Source organism: Labrus mixtus, chromosome 4 (assembly GCF_963584025.1).
Source record: "Labrus mixtus chromosome 4, fLabMix1.1, whole genome shotgun sequence".
In the NCBI taxonomy this organism is placed as follows: Eukaryota; Metazoa; Chordata; class Actinopteri; order Labriformes; family Labridae; genus Labrus; species Labrus mixtus.
This window is the reverse complement of record NC_083615.1, coordinates 28889663-28908140: the sequence shown is the minus strand read 5'-3', so window position 1 is coordinate 28908140 and position 18478 is coordinate 28889663. Positions and strand designations below refer to the sequence as shown.

The 18478-nt window shown below is 39.4% G+C and overlaps 1 protein-coding gene across 8 annotated transcripts in view; it reads right to left on the bottom strand.

The window, feature by feature from the left end:
• Positions 1–3605: 3605 nt before the first annotated feature.
• dyrk4 (dual-specificity tyrosine-(Y)-phosphorylation regulated kinase 4) overlaps positions 3606–18478 on the bottom strand; it is a 39650-nt gene continuing 24777 nt past the window's right edge. For 3 of the 8 annotated variants that reach the window (XM_061036714.1, XM_061036717.1, XM_061036716.1), the window contains 13 exons: positions 14741–14824; positions 12641–12793; positions 12266–12416; positions 11876–12039; positions 10557–10693; positions 9367–9507; positions 7798–7936; positions 7563–7644; positions 6919–7091; positions 6357–6417; positions 6054–6183; positions 5697–5878; positions 3606–5306 (listed from right to left, as the gene is read on the bottom strand). In XM_061036714.1, coding sequence (XP_060892697.1) covers positions 5026–5306; positions 5697–5878; positions 6054–6183; positions 6357–6417; positions 6919–7091; positions 7563–7644; positions 7798–7936; positions 9367–9507; positions 10557–10693; positions 11876–12039; positions 12266–12416; positions 12641–12793; positions 14741–14824 — 1878 coding nt within the window. In that variant the 3' untranslated portion in view covers positions 3606–5025. Of the gene's footprint in view, positions 5307–5696; positions 5879–6053; positions 6184–6356; positions 6418–6918; positions 7092–7562; positions 7645–7797; positions 7937–9366; positions 9508–10556; positions 10694–11875; positions 12040–12265; positions 12417–12640; positions 12794–14740; positions 14825–17242; positions 17728–18478 lie in introns of those variants that run through there. The other 5 variants (XM_061036719.1, XM_061036721.1, XM_061036720.1 and 2 more) reach the window with 3 other exon arrangements.

The following is an 18478-nucleotide window of genomic DNA, read 5'->3' as shown; positions in this document are numbered from 1 at the left end:
ATCATTTTTATAGAAGCTTTGTCCTCTTGTGTGACATTTTTGTCCCCTGGTGTGGGAAAAAAGGTGTCACACCAGAAGACATTTAACGTCATCTTAAAGGATGTTCTGGCCTTTAGTGTCAGTTTGTGAGTGTGTTATTCTTAGCTAACCAGTCAAACCCAGTAAGCAAAACACATTTACATAGTTTTCTATGATTTTGTTGTTAATAAACTTTTTTTTACTCAAAATGTTAATTTAGGGCTGTCACACCAAAGGACAAAGAACTGGACACTTTATAGTGATAAGGAATGGAGTTCAATATTTGATGATTTTTAGATTGATCCAAACAATGAGCACATCATGAGCTCCACAGAGAACTTCAGAAACATGCCTTTAAATTGGGTCCTTTCAATAAATTAAGAGTAAAATTTCCTGATTTAAAATCAGGATGTGCTGTCACACTAGTGGACATGGATTTTGATGTCTTACAGTTACAAAAATAAATGGAAAAAAACATAATTACCAACTACTAGACAATTGTAGAATCATGCCAAGGGTATTTATCAAAAGATGTATCCTTTTTATTTAAATTATATAAGTTGTAAATATAGAAGCATGATGGTGACAGTCACGCCAGAGGACAATTTTGAAGTTTGGCTCAAAAGAATAAAAAAATCTAAAAACACAGCAGCTTCATTAACAGCAGTTTCATGTATAACAAGGTAATGTTTAACCATTTATTGCATTTTAAATAATAAAAGCACTATTTATATTAATTTTTATCTCATGTGATAATGAAAAGGCCATGTCACCTCAACAACCCCCAGATATAGCCTATTTAATCTTTTTTCAATGAGTTTCTCAGTTTGTGTTATTCTTAGCTTTCTTGTCATTCACTGTAAGTAAGACATATTTTATTTATAGCCTAATAATCTGTAGTTTTGTAGTTTTTTTTTACCTGCTTTAAACTTACGTTTTCAACCAACAGTTTTCAGACCAAACATAACCAAACTGAACACTTCATGAAGTTTAAATATTTAAATGATTTTAAGACAAAAAAAAAAAACAACCAATGAGACCATCACGGCTCCACAGAGCCTCAGAAAAATGCAATAATTAGGTCCTTTAGGCCTATATAACTTTTTACTCATTAGCCTAAACAAAAAACGGAACAAAAATATTATCGCCTTTAACTGAATTACTAAATTATCCCAAAGGTATTAATAATAGTTTTATGGCCTTTTTAATTTAATCATTTATACATGTTGCTCCACATAGAGCCTCAGAAAAATGCCAGAATGAAGTCCTTTAAATAACTTTTTACTCTTAAACAATTTAACGGAAGAGAAATATTATTTCCTAGACTAATACTTTTGATTTAATCAGTTTTAAATGTTGTAAATGGTTGAAAAATGCTGCTGACAGTAACCCCGCGAAGTAGGATTTTTAAATTTGGCTAAAACATGTAGGCTAAAGATTAGTCTAATAACACAACAATTTAAATAGCAACAGGTCGTGTAAAACAAAGCAATATTAACATGTAGACCTCCTGCAAACTACCACTAACTATGTTAATTTATGTTTCTATCTGGTGACATAAAGTCAACAACACTTTGGACCTTTGCTTTACATGTCAGCTTGTGTGTTTTTCTCTTTTCACTTTATTAAAAAGTGTATTTGTCAAGTAGAAAATAAGGGGTAAATATTTAAAGACAATTACCTTTGTAATGAGCAGATAAACGTCCCCAGTCCAGTCTTTTTAAAGGTCTATGGTCCTGACAGCATCGTGACGATGAACACGGTCAAAATGTTAAAATCCCACATTTTCAAGATGAAAGTTTTTAGTTCGAGTCTCGTCAGTCTCTGGGATTCTTTATTCATCGTCCGGAAGGAAAAAGTCCTCAGTTGAAGCTTAAACTTTGAAGAAATCGTCGAGTGAAAGTCGTGAAACACATTTCTTGGCTGTAGAGGATTTTGTTTTTGTTCGAACTGTGATATGATGTAACTAAGAGACGCACCTGGATACGGACCATAGCAACCGTGGAATGTTCAGCCTCCGTTTTGTGAGCCTGAGTTTTTACGTGAGTCTTATCTCACCTCTGTGATCTAAAGTTTCTCTATATGAGCCCATTGCCCCCTTGAGGTTTTTATGTCGTTTTCTCGCAGTCTTTAAAGAAGAAAGAGCACATGTTCACCACATAATGGATATGCGCGTCTGCGTTAGTGAGAGGCCCGGTGCGCCTTTTACGCACTTGGCGCAGCAAAGGTTTTATTCATCATTTCTTTATCTGACACGTTTTCAGGAGCAGGGAGGATCTAGCAGCAGTGGGCTAACCTTCAGTGCTTTCTTCTTATCAGGCAGGTATGCTGTTGATACACACACAGATTTTAGCTTTGAAAAACATCAATTCAAAGATTGTTTATGCTGGAGATTTGTTGTGGGGCATCAAGCTTCAACTCAGTTGTTTATTTTTTACACAATACATTTAAAAAAAGAAGGCTAAAGACAACCACCAATCGAGGAAAACAGCATTAAAGCTGTACAACATATAAACGAAATGTATTTAAAATGAGGAAAATTAGTGCTTGAATCTGATTATTGCCAAAAGCGATTATTAATACAGTAGCCTATTATGTAGAATTGAACATTATCCAAATATAGAAAATTTTCAAGGAATTAAAAATCCAAATGGTAGATTTCGACTGGTATTTAACTTTTGTCTTTGAAGTTATGATTGGAATAAAAAAAAGTCTCCTATTATTTCAAACAGATGTCATTTGATTCACTTAAAAAACAGAGTTCTGGTGGTTAGCTCTCAGTTATGAGATGCAGATGAATGAGTTTTAATGCACTGACTTGATGATTGAAGCACTTCATTCAGGCATTGAAGCCCTCCAATCAAAGTAAAGAATGAAAGGTAAAACATCAAACTTCTGTACAAGTGAAAACAAGGCCCATTGATGCTGTAACTTCAGTAATTGTACTTACATATTCCAGAAGTGAAAAAAATCAGCTTTGTTTTTCATGTTTTAACATGATAACACTTGTTTTTAATTTTTCAAGTTAATAATTGACCCAACACTGTTTGAAATATTGGCTTTAAGAAGTATTTAGTTTATTACTCCACATGGTGGTGCTATAACTTTAAAAATGATGAGTGAACAATTTAGAAGACAGTAAAAGTAGTCCGCACATCAGAAGCCGCTCCAATTCAATTCAATTTAATGGGAACATTACCACCTTTAACGAGGGCCCGAAACGTTACAGGTGGTATTTTTCCCATTTAATTAAATTTAAAAAAAGTTTATTTTAAAGTGGTCTTAACACTCTGTCGTATATAGATGCAAAGTGAAGACTGCAGATGTTCATGAGGGGGGTGAATTTAATCTGAGATGTCATGATTAATTTGTAAATGTAATAAAAGACTTTAGATTTAATTGTCTTTTTAATGATTCCAGATTCCAGTTTACATAGTTATACTTGTTTTAAAAAAAATTACAGGATATCATTATCACACTATATTTCAATTTAGGAACCTCCATGATCCTTTACATCAGATGACAACATTACATGATGAATATTGATAACCACACCATTGAAGATAAAATGATGGAATATGAAAACGTTTGATTTCTTTGAAACAACTTTTTATTTAATTAAAAGAAACATAAAAATACATTTGCACTTTTCTCATGACAGCTACAATCCGCCCTCTCTGCGTCTCTGGAAGCTACGCTAACAGATAGCGAGGGGCAGCGGTCTATCTTCTGTTGGCGACTATACAGACATTAATCAACAGTAAAAAGAGGATCGATAATAAAACATTTGATTTTGTTTCATAACATCAGAGGATTCTGTCCAATAAATGGATCCTGTGGTAGGAAAGTCTGAACCATGGGAATCCAACAGTTTCTAATCCGAGTGTATGCACGTGATAGTAAAGTGCAACTTTTCTAATACTGCAAGGCACAAACTATCAATATCAGGATTGTCTTGTTGTTTCTAATACAAAAATAATATGAATAACACAGACATACAAAATGTTGTCATAGAGAAACATCACAACAAGTAAAACCTTGTCTAACCTCTCCACAAAGATCTGAAATGTTTTCTTAAAGTATGTTTTGAATTACACAAACATTGGAAAACAGAGCAGGAATATGTACAACCGATGGTATTACAAACTCACATGTGACGTGTGGTGAATTAAATTAATCAACGGATATGAAACACATTTCATAATAAACAAGTGAAATCACTTATAATCAACATCTCACCAACTACGTTCTACGCTTAAAAACAACGACAATCAATTTGTTAACTTAAAAAAAACATTTTTTGGCTCAGCCTTTATTGCACACGATTGTTCTTATCATCATCACCATGATTTAAATAACGCTAAAATGTCTAAAAGAAAAAAAGGTGTTAAAGCAAAAACTACGAGTTTATCAGCACATGCACTTTTTTAAATATGGAGACTGAAAAAAAGGTTAAGTGTTCAAACTCAAACCTGTTTTAAAGATGTCAATGCACAGCAAAGATTGGGTTCCATACATAACATAGGAGACACTGAAAGCTAAAAGCCTGAGGTTTTTTTTTAAGCTGTTTGATCTCCACTCAAAATGTGCATTCTCCTGATGAAGATGGTGTGATGTCTCCAAGTCTGACACGTTTAATCAAATACCTGCCTGCAAATGCGTCTTCACATTTCTACTAAACATGTAATAACTGCTTGATTTACTTCTCTGTCATATACAAATCACTTAAAACAATAAACAGAAGATTTCCTCCTCAGCGTGGAGAAAACATTCACTGGAGCGGATTTACAACATGAAAGCTCAAGACTCAGGCCTGACATCTCCAACATGTTGTTCTGTGATTTTGTGACGCCACAGAGCCGCCATGTTTGTGGCAAAGAAATTAGAGTGTGAGCAGGCCCAAACTAAATGTTCTCAACTCAGTTGCTCACAGGTGAGAAGAGGATAACTGAGTCTGAGTAACTCCATTTCCCATTTGTCATGAATGCAGCATGGTCTCTGTCCCTGTTAGATGATAGGTGGTAAACACTGAGACGGTTCCTGACTCTCTTTTCCCTCCGGGCCTGATTCCTCCTGAGGTTTGATGATGATGTGTACCGGCCTCTCTCCTCCTCCCTCTTGTGGCTCGCTTCCTGTGGAGAGTTTACCCTCACTCTCACACACTTCCTCCTCCGCCGAGGCCCCGATGGGCCGAAGACGCTCGGCGGGGGCCATCTTTGTTCCACTCGATGAACTGTCTCTCTTGATGAGCTTGTCATTAGTGCTGCTGTCGGAGCTGACCTTCTCTCCTGTACCACGGAAACAAAGACATGAAACATCAACTCAAGGTGAGCACAAAGGTAATCTAAAGGTTTGTCTGCAGCTTCCTTCTTTCCTATTTTCATTCTGTTTTTTTACTTTAATTGTTATTCCCTGCATCCCAAAGTAATTCGGGGAATGCAACGCAGAGAGAAAATAACTATTTACTTGATGTACGACTTCATTAGCCTGTGTGGAGGTGAGTCATTTGTTTTAGTTGTGGTTTCAGGGAAGAATGTATGCATGCCCGTCATTTTGTAAGTCATATAGCTGTATGGAGAGTCTTCTGTTTGCTCTATTTCAGCTGCTGTATGTATAACTTTTGCTTGTGTGATTAGTATCAGTATGTCGTGGGTATGAGAAGCGATGAGTCCTCTTACCGGGCTTGCTGTTAGACTGTCTGCGTAAACTGTGCTCGCTGCTGTTTTCTGTGTTGGTCGAACTGTCTGAAGACTTCTTCACCAACGGCCTCGTTCTCGGCCGGACTTTGTTGAAATTTCCCTCCAGGATCCACTCGTGCTGCAGCCCCTCATCAGGAGTCATGCGCTTGGTTGGATCCCAGCTGAAAGGAACAGACGACTTTAGTTTGCATTTGATAATCAATCTTTAATAAATCACCAATAAAGCCACATTCAACTGAAAGGTCAGATCTTGTTTTTATGCAGTTCATTGTAAAAGTAAGACAGATGAAAGCGAAGCCTGTTCTTGTATTGATGTTTAGTTTATAGTAAACATACCTGAGGCAGCGTTCGATGAAGTCTAAGAACAGAGCATCATTGGTTTTTAACACAGCTGACAGCTCCTTCGAGTTGGGTCTCCTCTTCTTCCCTTTGCTGTTTGTGATGTTCCGGGGGTTTCCTTTAGAGTCTGCAGATCATCAAACAATACTGATTTATCATTACAGTAGATTATCTCTGTAGCACAGTAATAGTCCAGTTATTTATTTAACTATAGATGACTTTAATAACTGTATATATTGGTAACACTAAACAATAGTAATTAATAATCTCTAAAATACATCTAAATACATTATGTCTCACCAAAGAACAGCCTCCTCCTCGATGCAGACTGGACAAAATCATTTGGAGGCATCCCAAGAACCTGAAAGTTAAAACATCAGGGCATGTTAACACACATAAAAAAATAAATAACAACAAGAAGTACGTTCAAACAGGAAGCCTGAAAAAGAGGTGAAAATTACGCCTTATTTTGAAATTCCACAATGAACGGTGGACTTCTGTTTGGATTTCAACTTGACAGTAAGAGGCTTTTTGGTAGGTCTTGGCTTGGTTAATATGCAAAAAGCGATTCATGCAACGAAAATAACCTCAATGGGGAGGCCTTTTTGAAAATTTCAAGGGGGCGCTGTTGAGCCATTTGGCGCAATTTGTTTACAGAAATGCCAAAATATATTTTTTTCCACCAGACCTGATGACCACCCTAATTTTGCTGAGTTTTTGGGTACGTTCAGGCCTTAAAAAATGTGATTCATTGGGGAGAAAGAATAATAATAGTAATTCCTTGCATTTCAAGAGGGTCCTCGCACCCGTTTGGTGATTGGGCCCTTACTAATGTGAACACATAATCTCTTCCACGTCTTACCTCCATTATGCAAGCTATCTGCTCCACTTCGCTCTCTCCGGGGAAGAGAGGATAGCCCGTATAGAGCTCAGCAAGGATGCACCCCAGACTCCACATGTCAATGGCCATGCTGTAGTTGTGACCCAGGATGACCTCTGGAGAGCGGTAGAAGCGACTCTGGATGTAGGTGTACACTGAAGAAAAACAACAGAGCCCCATTGTGTTATTAGTGGATGAACTGAGAAGAGATAAATGCGCAACAGAAGATCATCTTGATCCTTCTCTTGAAAGGAGGATGGTTGGAAGCAGCAACTTGGGGTTAAGTGTCATGCCCAAGAACACATCGTACATGTGGCTGTAGGAGCTGGGGATCAAACCCCCAACCTTCCATTGAGAGACACTCTATCGACTTTAAAAAATATATATCGGGAAAAATCGAATTGATTCAATATATTTCACAGTTGAGATCTGTTTTCTCTATTTAAAAACATTGCTACAAATTAACTACTGTTGTTATTTACCTTTATGATGAAAGAAAAAACTGTATGTATGATCTCTATTTATGTATTTTTTAATTCTATTGTAACTGCAGGACAGAGTCCAAAACAAATTTCCCTTTTCGGAAAATAAAGTCTATCTTATCATATCTTATCTTATTCTCTGACCTCTTTGTTGTTCATAGCAGCTGGATCCAAAGTCAACCACCTTGATGTTCCCCGGGCCTCTCTGAGACAGAAGGATGTTCTCCTGTTTGAAAAAGCAAAAAACATTCAAACACTCTAAATGTAAAGCTGCTGCAGTTTAGTACTGCTCCACAAGATGGAGCTAAGTTCACAGTGTACTTCTTAGTAGTGAGTCTAATGTGTAAAATGTGTATTGCAGAAAAGCCGTTTTCCGTACCGGTTTGAGGTCACAGTGGATGATCTTCTCCCTGTGCAGCATCTGCAGGCACCTCAGGAGGGCATGAGTGAACCGACGGATGAGAGCCAGACTGAAGCCCTGGAAGTTGTTTTTTTTAATGAGCTCGTAAAGGTTCACCCTGCAGAAAGAAGAAATGATGTTTGTTATTTTTGCTTTTCTTAAAGATTCTGTGAGGTACCAAGCTAACACCCCTGTAGACAAAGTGCAACAACCCTAGACAGTCTAAAACACAGACAGAGTCTCAGTGAACTCATCCCTCGGGTTCTTAAGTGGTGTTCAGAAGCGCAATGATGGCAGTCACCATGTTATTAATGTTATCTCCACCTAACTTGCCTTTCAATTAGTCCAGAAACTGGAGAGAGGTGGAGCTGAGGCGGGGGAGCCTTTAGCCTCCTTGCACACAGCTCTCTCTCAGTCAGCTCAGCCATGCACTTAGTTATGCAAATGTAAACATACATTGTAGCCTTAATATGACATATTCAACCCTGGTACAGTTTTTACATTTGAACAATTGGTCCTTTTTTAAAACCAAGATGTAAACATGTTTGTTTCTGCTGTAAAAATGGGCATTACAGGAGATCTAATGGGGATTCCTTGGCTTTTGCAGCCAGCCTCAAGTGGTCACTCGAGGAACTGCAGTTTTTTTTTGCACTTATGCATAGTTGCCGCTCTGATACATCTTAACTTTGATGATTTTGTCCTGTACATATGTAAGGAGTAAAATCCTCCTGCTGTAATTTAACTGTCTAATGTTCCACTCAATCTGAATCTCTCCGTGGATGTGTTAAAACTTCCGTCTACTCACTCCATCTAACCCCTCACCTGGTGGCAGTAGTAACAGACATTAAAAAGAAAACACTGAATCTTGTCGCTGATGGTCCTGTTTGGTTTTGCAGGTCATACTGAGGCATGGTTATTATAGACAAATTGGATTCACCTCGTCTTTTCCTCTATATATACTTGTTATGCTCAGGCTCTTCTAGGAAGCTGGAGAGCGCTCAATACAGATTGACTTATATAAAGACAGCACCACATTAAGAGCGTCTCCATATCCCTCAAATAAACGCTCTGAAAAAAGAAGGCTGCTCAGTTTGACACCTCACACTACCCCTAATACAACACCTGCTGAGTGCCAGGGTTCACACTTGAACATAATCTATATGATGCTCACAGTCAGAGGGAGAGACTCAGGGTGTGTCCTCCTGCTTCTTGCTACATGTGATGAGCATTAACTTCTTTAGATTGTGTAATCGGAGCCTTCACACCATGAAGCAAGAAAGGGTAAGAGATAGGGCCCCAATCAAGGCCTTAACTAAAGGATTCGGTGACAGTAATGTTAGACAAGGTGGCAGAGCAAGACGTCCTCTAAAGGTCATTCAGCCAGGGTGACACACAAACCTATCCCCACTTAAATAGATATCAGTTGCAATACATGTTAAAACACAGACGCCTTAAGGTACACAGGGATCATTTAACTCCTGATTGACCAAAGCATAGAGATGAGTAAGAAGCTCCTTAACCATGCAGCATGTGAGCGAGCGCACTGACCCGAGGAGCTCGAAGGAGATGCAAAGATGATTCCTGAAGTAGAAGTACTCCTTCATGTGGATGACGTTGTGGAGGTTGTCTTTGTCTTTCCTCTTTATCACGTCCAGGATCTTCAGCTCGACCAGAGCCTGGTGATGAAACCTGAAACAGATTCACAGGAAGTGTTAACACACACTGAAATACAACATTATACCCATAGTTTAAACATCATGAACAGTATTTATACATTTTAAGATAAAAGGGGGGCCAGAGTAAATATTAATATGTTCCTAACAAATCAGCCTGAAGCAGACATACATCCATACATTTATTTTACTCTGTTTTCCTGTGATGAAGGGTCATTTCCATTAGTTTTCTCGAGGTCCAGACTTATTTATTTAAATCTTGAAATAATGATGCTTGTTTTAAACAAGTTGATTTGTGGAGAGCTCAAGCAAACGACAGAAAATTGTTTGTTTTCACAGGACAATCTGCCAGTTACTGAGAAATAAGAAGAGTTCTTGAAAAAACAACCCTAATTTACTCGTTATCAGAGGGAAACGTAGTCAAATAAAATGTATGGATTGCATGTCTGCTAAGGGGTTCGGGGACTAAATAAAAAGATGATGAGGAACTTTTTAAAATATATAAATATCATTGCGGTTTGTTTTCTCTGACATAGATTTTTGCACCACTTAAATCCCCAGACATTGGTGAAATGTGACCATTTACAATCCTCCTCAAGGTAAGATAAGATCGCCCTGCACAGTTCTATCAAGGTGCTGCTTTGGCAGTTTGCACCCTTTTTGTTTCCTGCATTATTGAAGAAGGCAGAGGTGACTCCTGCTTTAAACCTGCACGACTCAGAGAGTCACTGCCAGCGTGATCTGCGGCGTAAAGACAGGTATGAAAACAGAATGATGTGCTATCTTCTGCCATGCTGAATCAGGAGCTCAATCATTTTAACATGCAAACTGATCCTGTGCTGCAGACATGATGTGGGATAAACTCATGATACAGTATCAGATGTCAATGAATAGAAAAAAATCCTCTTTTATTGTGAAAATATTCTATATTCTTTAAAGCACCTTGTGATGTACAGGGTCATTTTAATCCAGGCATAGTAAAGGATGTATTATAATGTGATGATTTCCACAAATGACAGTCAAACTGCTCCAAGTAAATAATGAGATTGATCAGTGATTCATTACCTTTTCTTGTTGCGTATCATCTTAATGGCTACAAGTTCATTAGTCTTGTGGTCGAGACATTTCAGGACCTGCCCAAAGGAGCCTTTCCCGATCACTTCCAGCACTTCAAACCTGTAGGCAATGTGGTCATGCAGCACCTGGAGAAGCAAGAGGAACTGTCGTTAATAAATGCATCAAGAACATTTTATTGATGTACAACTCTGACCTACAATCTCAACTGGACTAATGCTTCACTGTCACTGTCACTGTCACTGCAGAACAGAAATATGAGTCTAACCCTTGGTCAGTCACTCCGCCTTTGACGGCTCATTACATATTGTCTATGAAAAAAAACTGCCTGTCAGTCACCTGATTTACACAGGTCAGTTCAGCCAGGTGTCACAGGGTCTGCTGACCTCAGATCACTTTATTGTTTTCAGTGTTTAACAAAGGATGATGGGGAAAATGTCTGCAGCTGATGGATTAAGGTCAGGCAGAGACATGTGGTCACACACAGCTCCGGTTAGACAGATGGAAAGCCGGCCTGAGCATGTGTGTGTGTTTTGTTCACGTGTTTGTGTGTGTGTGTGTCAGTGAGTACAGGAATACTTATGATCGTGTGTTCCTGTTTTGATACTTCTTTTTTGCTTTAAAGGATTTCAATTGTTTGCTTTTTGCAGTTTTCTGTGGTTTGTGCGTTTCACATGGACAATCATGAGGCCTTTATAGAAACATAATACCGATCTTAAATACACCAGTTATTGACAAACCTCTAAGTATACTAGTAGTATTTCTTTTGTATATTTCTATGAGCCATAACATTTTGGAATGTTTTTCATCATTGTACTATTATTGGATTCATAACTGTGTCATCGTTTTTAATTGAATTCTTCATTTGTTTCATTATTAAATATCATCCTTCTCCTGATGTGATTCAGAAACTGCGTTTAATTCATAATTTTTAACATATATATTTTTTTTTCAAACTGTGCCCTTTAAGAGAGGTATTGGGTTATTTTGGGACCAATAAATACTTTTCTCGGGATGCAGGATTTTTGCATATATCTATTTCATGACTTTTTGGAAAGTTGTAAGACTTATTTATACTCAAAAAGCTTGTGAATGTTTTACTTTTTGACATCATGAAAGAGCTTAATGGCGCAATAAACAAACAGTCCCTGCTTGAAACTTTTTAACTACACAACTATTTTTTTATAGTCCCTGCAATGATTTATTATTAATGTGGTTGTTTTGATCTGCACAGTTCTAACAGTTTAATGGAGTAAATCTCAGGATAAACACAGAAATGGTTTTCTTTAATTCTCCATCTAACACTTTACCCTGATGTAGCTCCCATGCTCGTCATCATATCCTGAGTTCTGCCCTGAACCCTGGGAGCCCTCGATCTTCTGAGAGCCCAGACCCAGGAACCAGATCTCAGAGTAGTCCATGATTTCCTCCTGCTCAAACTCCGTCAGCCGATCTTGGAAGTTCTTCAGTGCCTCTGCAACAGGAAGTAAGAGGAGGAGGACGAGATGAGTCACTTTCATATTGATCACACCTCTTGCCAAGAGCAGAGGACTGTGAGCAACCGACATGAATGCCAGCAGGCTATTTTTACTGCATCAGAAGAATTAAACTTGTTATTTAGTTACATAAAAGTGTTGGATATCTTTAATAGATTCAACATGTAGAATGATGCCTCTCTTTTTTAATGTGATCGAACTTACCCGTGGGGGACATCGGTAACCTTTGGCCCTCGTACGACCTCTCCTTCTCCAGCTTGTTGCTGATTATCTTGCTGTTGCGAGGGACTGAAACTTTGTCCATCGTTGAACCAAAGCGCATGCTGAAAGGCTGGGTGGGCTTCGGCCTCTCATCCTGTAACAACAAGCACACGGGAAGAGGTGAGCCCTCTGTATGATGAGCAAACTATGGGTGTGGCTTTAATAATGTCTTAACAGTGAACGTTGTCCTTCAATCACTCTGCTAGTTCTCAGTTTTAAGTTTTAAAAGCTGCTCTTGAGAAATTCAGAAAGATACTTTAATGCAGGGAAAGTTCCTTCGGTAGGATGATACAGGCTGCTAATGTGTGAGAGTCTCACCGAGTGTGTCTGAAAGTTGTTCTGACCCCCTTTAATGGCAATCTGGGGCAGGATGTTGTCTGACTGCTGGTGTTGGTTTTTAGCATTGCTGACCACCACCTGCACCACCGGTGGTTCTAGCTGAGGTAAGGTCCCGACACCAGGTACAAACTTCTGCAAAGCACAAGGGACTGTTTTAAAGTGATTGCCTTAAGTGAAGAAAAAAAAACTCACACTGGAGACGTCACTTAAAAAAAAGCAGCATAAAAAGATAAAGATGAATAAAAATGGGTCACACAACAGAAGAAACAAGGTCACTCTGTTATTTAAACTTTTAAAGACAAACTTTGTTTCTTTAGTAGGGTGACTGAGATGAAGGGAAAGTGGAGTCTCATTTAGAATATTTAGGAAAATAAAGAAAAGTTTGCCAGCTTCCACAGCTTGAAGGCTTTGAAGAAAAGTTTCTGTCGGGAATATCTCGCTCTGCCTTTCAGCACAGAACAACAAACACAGAACAACAAAACCAAAGCAGCTACAGAGAGAGTGGGTCAGCAAGTGTCAAGTCTGAATGTATTATTCTTTTTACACTATAGCTACAAGCGTGTTACAGACCTCTTTCTTTTTTTCACCAGTGTGTGTTTGTGTCAGTTTTGGTTTGTATTCTCTACATCCCTTTCACATGCATTCTGTCTGTGCAGGCTCAGGTGACCGGGACCTCCAGCAGCTGGCGGCTGGAATTACTGATCAGGGTTAACGTGAAATGGGGACAAAGCCTGTGAGGCTGGGCCCTGACAGAGTCTGTCTGTGGAGGCTCGGTGGGGGAGGACAAGAGCAGCAACCTGCTTTTCTCCCACTACCACACTGCTTGCTCTGAGAGCACGATTACATGTGTCACAGGCTTGGCAGACTCATGATGATGGCGGTGATGGGCAAAATTAGACCTCTGTCCCCGGCCAAACTCTTTAGGGAAATATGAGATATCCTACAGACTCAAATCTATGTCAAGAGGGGCATCATAGAGATAGGTTGTCAAATTGTTCAATACTCGGGATACTTTTCGAGTCTTACTGTTTTTAAAATTGTTTTAATGAAAAATACAATCTAAAAGTACTGAAGCTGGAAAAAAACACCAGATCTTAATTCATATTTTCATCCAGAGAGAGAGAGAGAGAGAGAGAGAGAGAGAGAGAGAGAGAGAGAGAGAAAGAGAGCAGCACTTTCAAATTTAAAAAAAAAGCTAACACTGGCATTTCTCAAGTCATTTTTGCATATCATAAAGATGCAAAAGTTGTGTTATGTCTCTTGACAACAGGCAGACAGTAGAGGAGACATTGTCTACATTGCACAAATAAATCGGTAACATTTTAGAACCCAAACATTGCAAAAATATTTTTGCGATTTTAGAAAGTGTGCAGGAGTTTACCTGCAAGTTCTGGTGATTAAAATAAAAACATTTCCTAACATTGGATGCCTAAAGCTTCTTTTTTTGCTGCTATGGTTTTGAAACAGGTACCAAAAGCACTTGATCTTTACTAGCATTGTATCAGAGCTTAAAACTCTGGTTGGCGTAACAACCCTATTATGGAGTATATTTAATATTTATTTAGCTGCAATAGTCGACTTTTTAGCTGGAAATATTCAACGCAGAGGTGTCCCACATCGAGCATGCTGCACTGCAGCCTTGAGCATTGTAACGGATAAGAGACACAATTAATTCCTTCACTTTAATTATTAATAGCATTCCAGGATTAAAAAGGTTTGCCGATTATACAGTAGATAATTCAATTTGCTCTCACATGTTATGAGCTGCTGCAGGATCTTCCAACTTGGTTATGACGCATAGAGATAGCGCTAAATATAGCAACGAGCACCTGCCACAACGGGCGAAGGAAGTAAACACAGAAACGTGTTGCTACATAACTGGGGGGGGGGGTGTGCTGCTTCAGTAAGGTGAACATGTATCTGTGATGGTTACACAACATGACCACTTATGTGCATACAGATGTTAACAACTGGTTAGTGTGTATAAAAAAGGGAACAACACAGGAAAAGGTGGCTTTGTTCCTCTTTACAGTCTATGGTTTGTTCCTACAGCTGCTTGTTAATCTTGGCGGCGCTGACCTGTGAGCAGGGTCGGTTCGTTCCAAGACGGTTGCCTTCTGATTGGAGTCTGTGAGGGTGAGGGAAAGCCTCTGGTCGTGATGTCTGTGGGAGGAATCAGAGCATTTCATAAGATTAGAAAAATGAGCTGCTGTCATTTATGCACATTTTTCTATTTCTGTCATCATATTTCTGTGCAGTGCTCAAGCAAATAAAATGCATTAAATAAATCCTCTCCAAAGTCAGATTTAGTCCTCCTTTTACACTTCATGAGAGCAGTCCTGTTAAATAATAATCATGAAACTGCTTCTCGTGTTCATGCTGCTTGGAGAAACACAGCCTGTGGGCAGCTCAGCAACATTGCAGCCAGACGAGCAAAAATAATGCACTGTGATCCTAAAATAGATTGCTCCTGTAAAAAAATTAAAAAAAAACAGCAACAACGACCCTCTATAGTGCCTCTGCCAGTTTGAGCAGGTGGGTGAACATGTGCACACATCCATGTGTCCACCAGCAACTGTACACGTGCCTCAGAAGCCTGTGAATATCCCCTTTTCTCAATGTGTAAAAGGGAAGCGATGAATGTGGAGATAAAACAAACAGAGTTTCAGATATTCATGAAAAGGGACCACCAGTATTTTGGATGATTGTGCCTGCTTCTTTCTGTCCCCAAGCCAGCTTACATGTGCCGTACTAATCCCCCCGGGTGAGCGTGCGGCTTTGTTAAGCGCTAACATATGGGTGAAAAAAAAAAAGCTTAACCCCGTATGGGGATCTGTGCCACACTAACCCAGCCAGTCTGGCACACAGAGAGAGAGAGGAGGAGAGAGGGGTGAAACAGGCTGCATGAGGAGGCGTTTCCACAGGTGTTAGATGGAAACATCTCTAATCATAATCTCTAACGTTTCATTTGATCAGTGATCAGATCAATGAGACAGCAGTGATGTACAGAAGGGAGGAGGTGCTGAACTGGTTCAGCTTAAGTTGGGGATGAGACACTGAACTGGCTTCTTCTTACTGGTCATACTGGTGACATGTTTAAAGTTGCCTCATCCTGCAAACACTACTTAGCTTTTTTTCTTAGCTTTACCATTATATTAGGGGGGCGGGCTTTTTGTGCCTTTATTGTAGGGATATGATAGTGGATAGTCGGAAATCAGGGAAAGAATTCATTTAAGGATACCTTTCCTTTAAAAGTAACGCATGAACACCAAGATTCCTTCAAGTGTTTGTGTCGGCGTGTCGGCGTGTCCCCCCCCCCCCCCCCCCAACGCTGTAAACCTAGGGGAAACACTGAAAGCAGTCATGTTGCATCCCCGGAGCGTGACGAGTAACAGCAGGAGTCATGTAGGTCAATGTGAGCGACAGGTTGTCTTCTAAAACATCAAAACATCAACTTGCACAAATGAAACAAACATGAAAGAGGGTGTTGTGCAATGCACTCGGGAAATGAAATCAAGTTTCATGAATAATTAAACTGAGTGTGGACGGGGACTCATAAGTCAGGAGCGATAACTATACCGCTCTGTATGTGTGTGAGCTTGTGGGTCTCTCGAAGAGGTCAGAGCATCCAGGCAGCTTTGGCTCCTTACGGCCCCCCGCAGAGTCATTTGGCCGGAGGGTCAGCAGAGCAATAAAACCGAGGGTAAACATCAACAAAGTGTAAAAGTTGTGTGCACTTACACTATCAACTGTCAGACATGCATGTTTCCAAAGTGTAATCACACTGCACTGTAATTTTCATAGAAACAATCAAGTTGTTTCTGCTGGTTATTGAATGTGACCACATGGGAGGGATGCATGTTCAGTCAGTATGATCACTGACAATATGTGATTTAATGGTATCCAATAGTCCTGTCTTAAAAACAGTTGAAGAAGTGTGAAATTATTATTGAGATCCGAAAACAGCAAGGGTTAAATTTATATCGCTTTCCATGTAAGGTGTGAGAAATACAGCAGAACACATATAGACTTACAGAATCTGTCAGCGCAACAAACACTGGAATAAGTAGGCGAAAGAACGACTGAAATAGAAATGGATCCGATTTTTCATCACAACTTGGCATGTGGTCAGGAGAAAGGGGGCGGAATACAAAGTAGGAGTTTGAGTGGGATAACTCAAAATGTTTCAAACATGAGAATCAACTGTACATGTTTTTGATTGATCAGTATATTTAAAAATAAAAAATAAAAAAAAAGATATAGAATTGGGTTCCCTGTGGTTCATCCTTGTAAAATGATACCTGTGGAGCTTTTCACCTAAAATGGAATAAGCCTGGAGAGAAGCCCTGTATCTGGGCAAAATAAATTCCTATTCCATGGAAAAGCCAACCTGTCATCTCACTTCAGAAGGATTATACAGTGCTAGAGTAAGAGTGTGATAAAACTACATAAAAACCCTCTCAATAATAAGAACACCAGAGCAGCCCTGTAGGAAAACCATGAACAAACACAGAAAACAATTAAATGCAGAAAAGTGTTTTAACCAACAAACCAAACAACTTGCAAATCAAAGTCTCTCACCTTGTTATTTATTTCTGGCAACATTTTGTGTTTGCAGTGTGACTCTTTGCAGCCGTTTGACAATCCAAACACAACGGAGAGATTATAAAATCCAACAAAGAGTCATAGTATCCAACTCTGACAGTCGAGCCTGAAAACACCGGGAGCACTTTCCAAGAGTCCAACCTCGTAAAAGCAGACTGAAACAACACTGATGAGTAAAATCCCGATGACTGATCACATCCACACACCCAAACCTGCCATACTCCCGGTTTTACGCGCACGAGCTGATAGCGCTGTCGTCAGAGAGGAGATTAACGAGCGAAGCAAGCTGTTGAGGGTCTCTGCGCCTTGACGCGCACGCCGCTAAGACTCTGTAGGAGCCACCTGTTCAGGTTTCTGCCGCTGACAGCTGGGGCTTTCCCGATATAGATCTGTTTTTACCCGTTTGCTTTCGTCCACGTACACCACGCTGTGTGACTGATGCGCTTTCCAACACCGACGCTGCAGCTACAGAGAGGTTCACACCGACGCACGCACGTCGTGGCCACACTCTTCAATACATGTTATGTAGGCTGCTGAATGTAAGATGTACGGTGACCTACAGGTGCAATCACTCGGTATCGACAACGAAATACACGCAGCAAATTCAGAACGCAACGGCTGAACCTTGCTGCAAACTAAACATACCTGCTGCAAAGAGCAGAAACAGCTGCAATAAAATCAAATAGGCTATCAAAAAGACACAAGTCAAAATCACACATTCAGAAAACAACTGCAAATAAAAACATGCTGCAAATCTAGTCTTTTCAACTTTAGAGTTCCTGTCCTGAAGGGGTGCTTATTAAGACTGGATTTGCAGCATGTGTCTGTTTTCTGAATATGTGTGTTTTTTACTTGTATCATTTGTGGGTCAAAGCCCTATACGCAGCACGTTTGATGTTCATGCAGTTGTTTCAGATTTTTGCAGCATGTTTGTTTCCTTTGCAGCACGTTTCAGCCGTTGCATTTATTTTGGACGTTTGCAATTGCTTTTCAATTTCCAGCTTTTCTGAATTTGTTGCAGATTTTCCTTAACGTACAGTAAGTAATTTCAGCCTTTACTGAGCGCTTGCACCTGTCGGCCACCATCAAGATGGATCATCCGAACATTGGGCTCCAATGAAAAAAAATGATGCAATATCGCAAAAGAAACACGTTGTTTAAAAAGATGAAATAAAAAAACCAAATCGGACAATTCTTTTAAAATATGGTGCC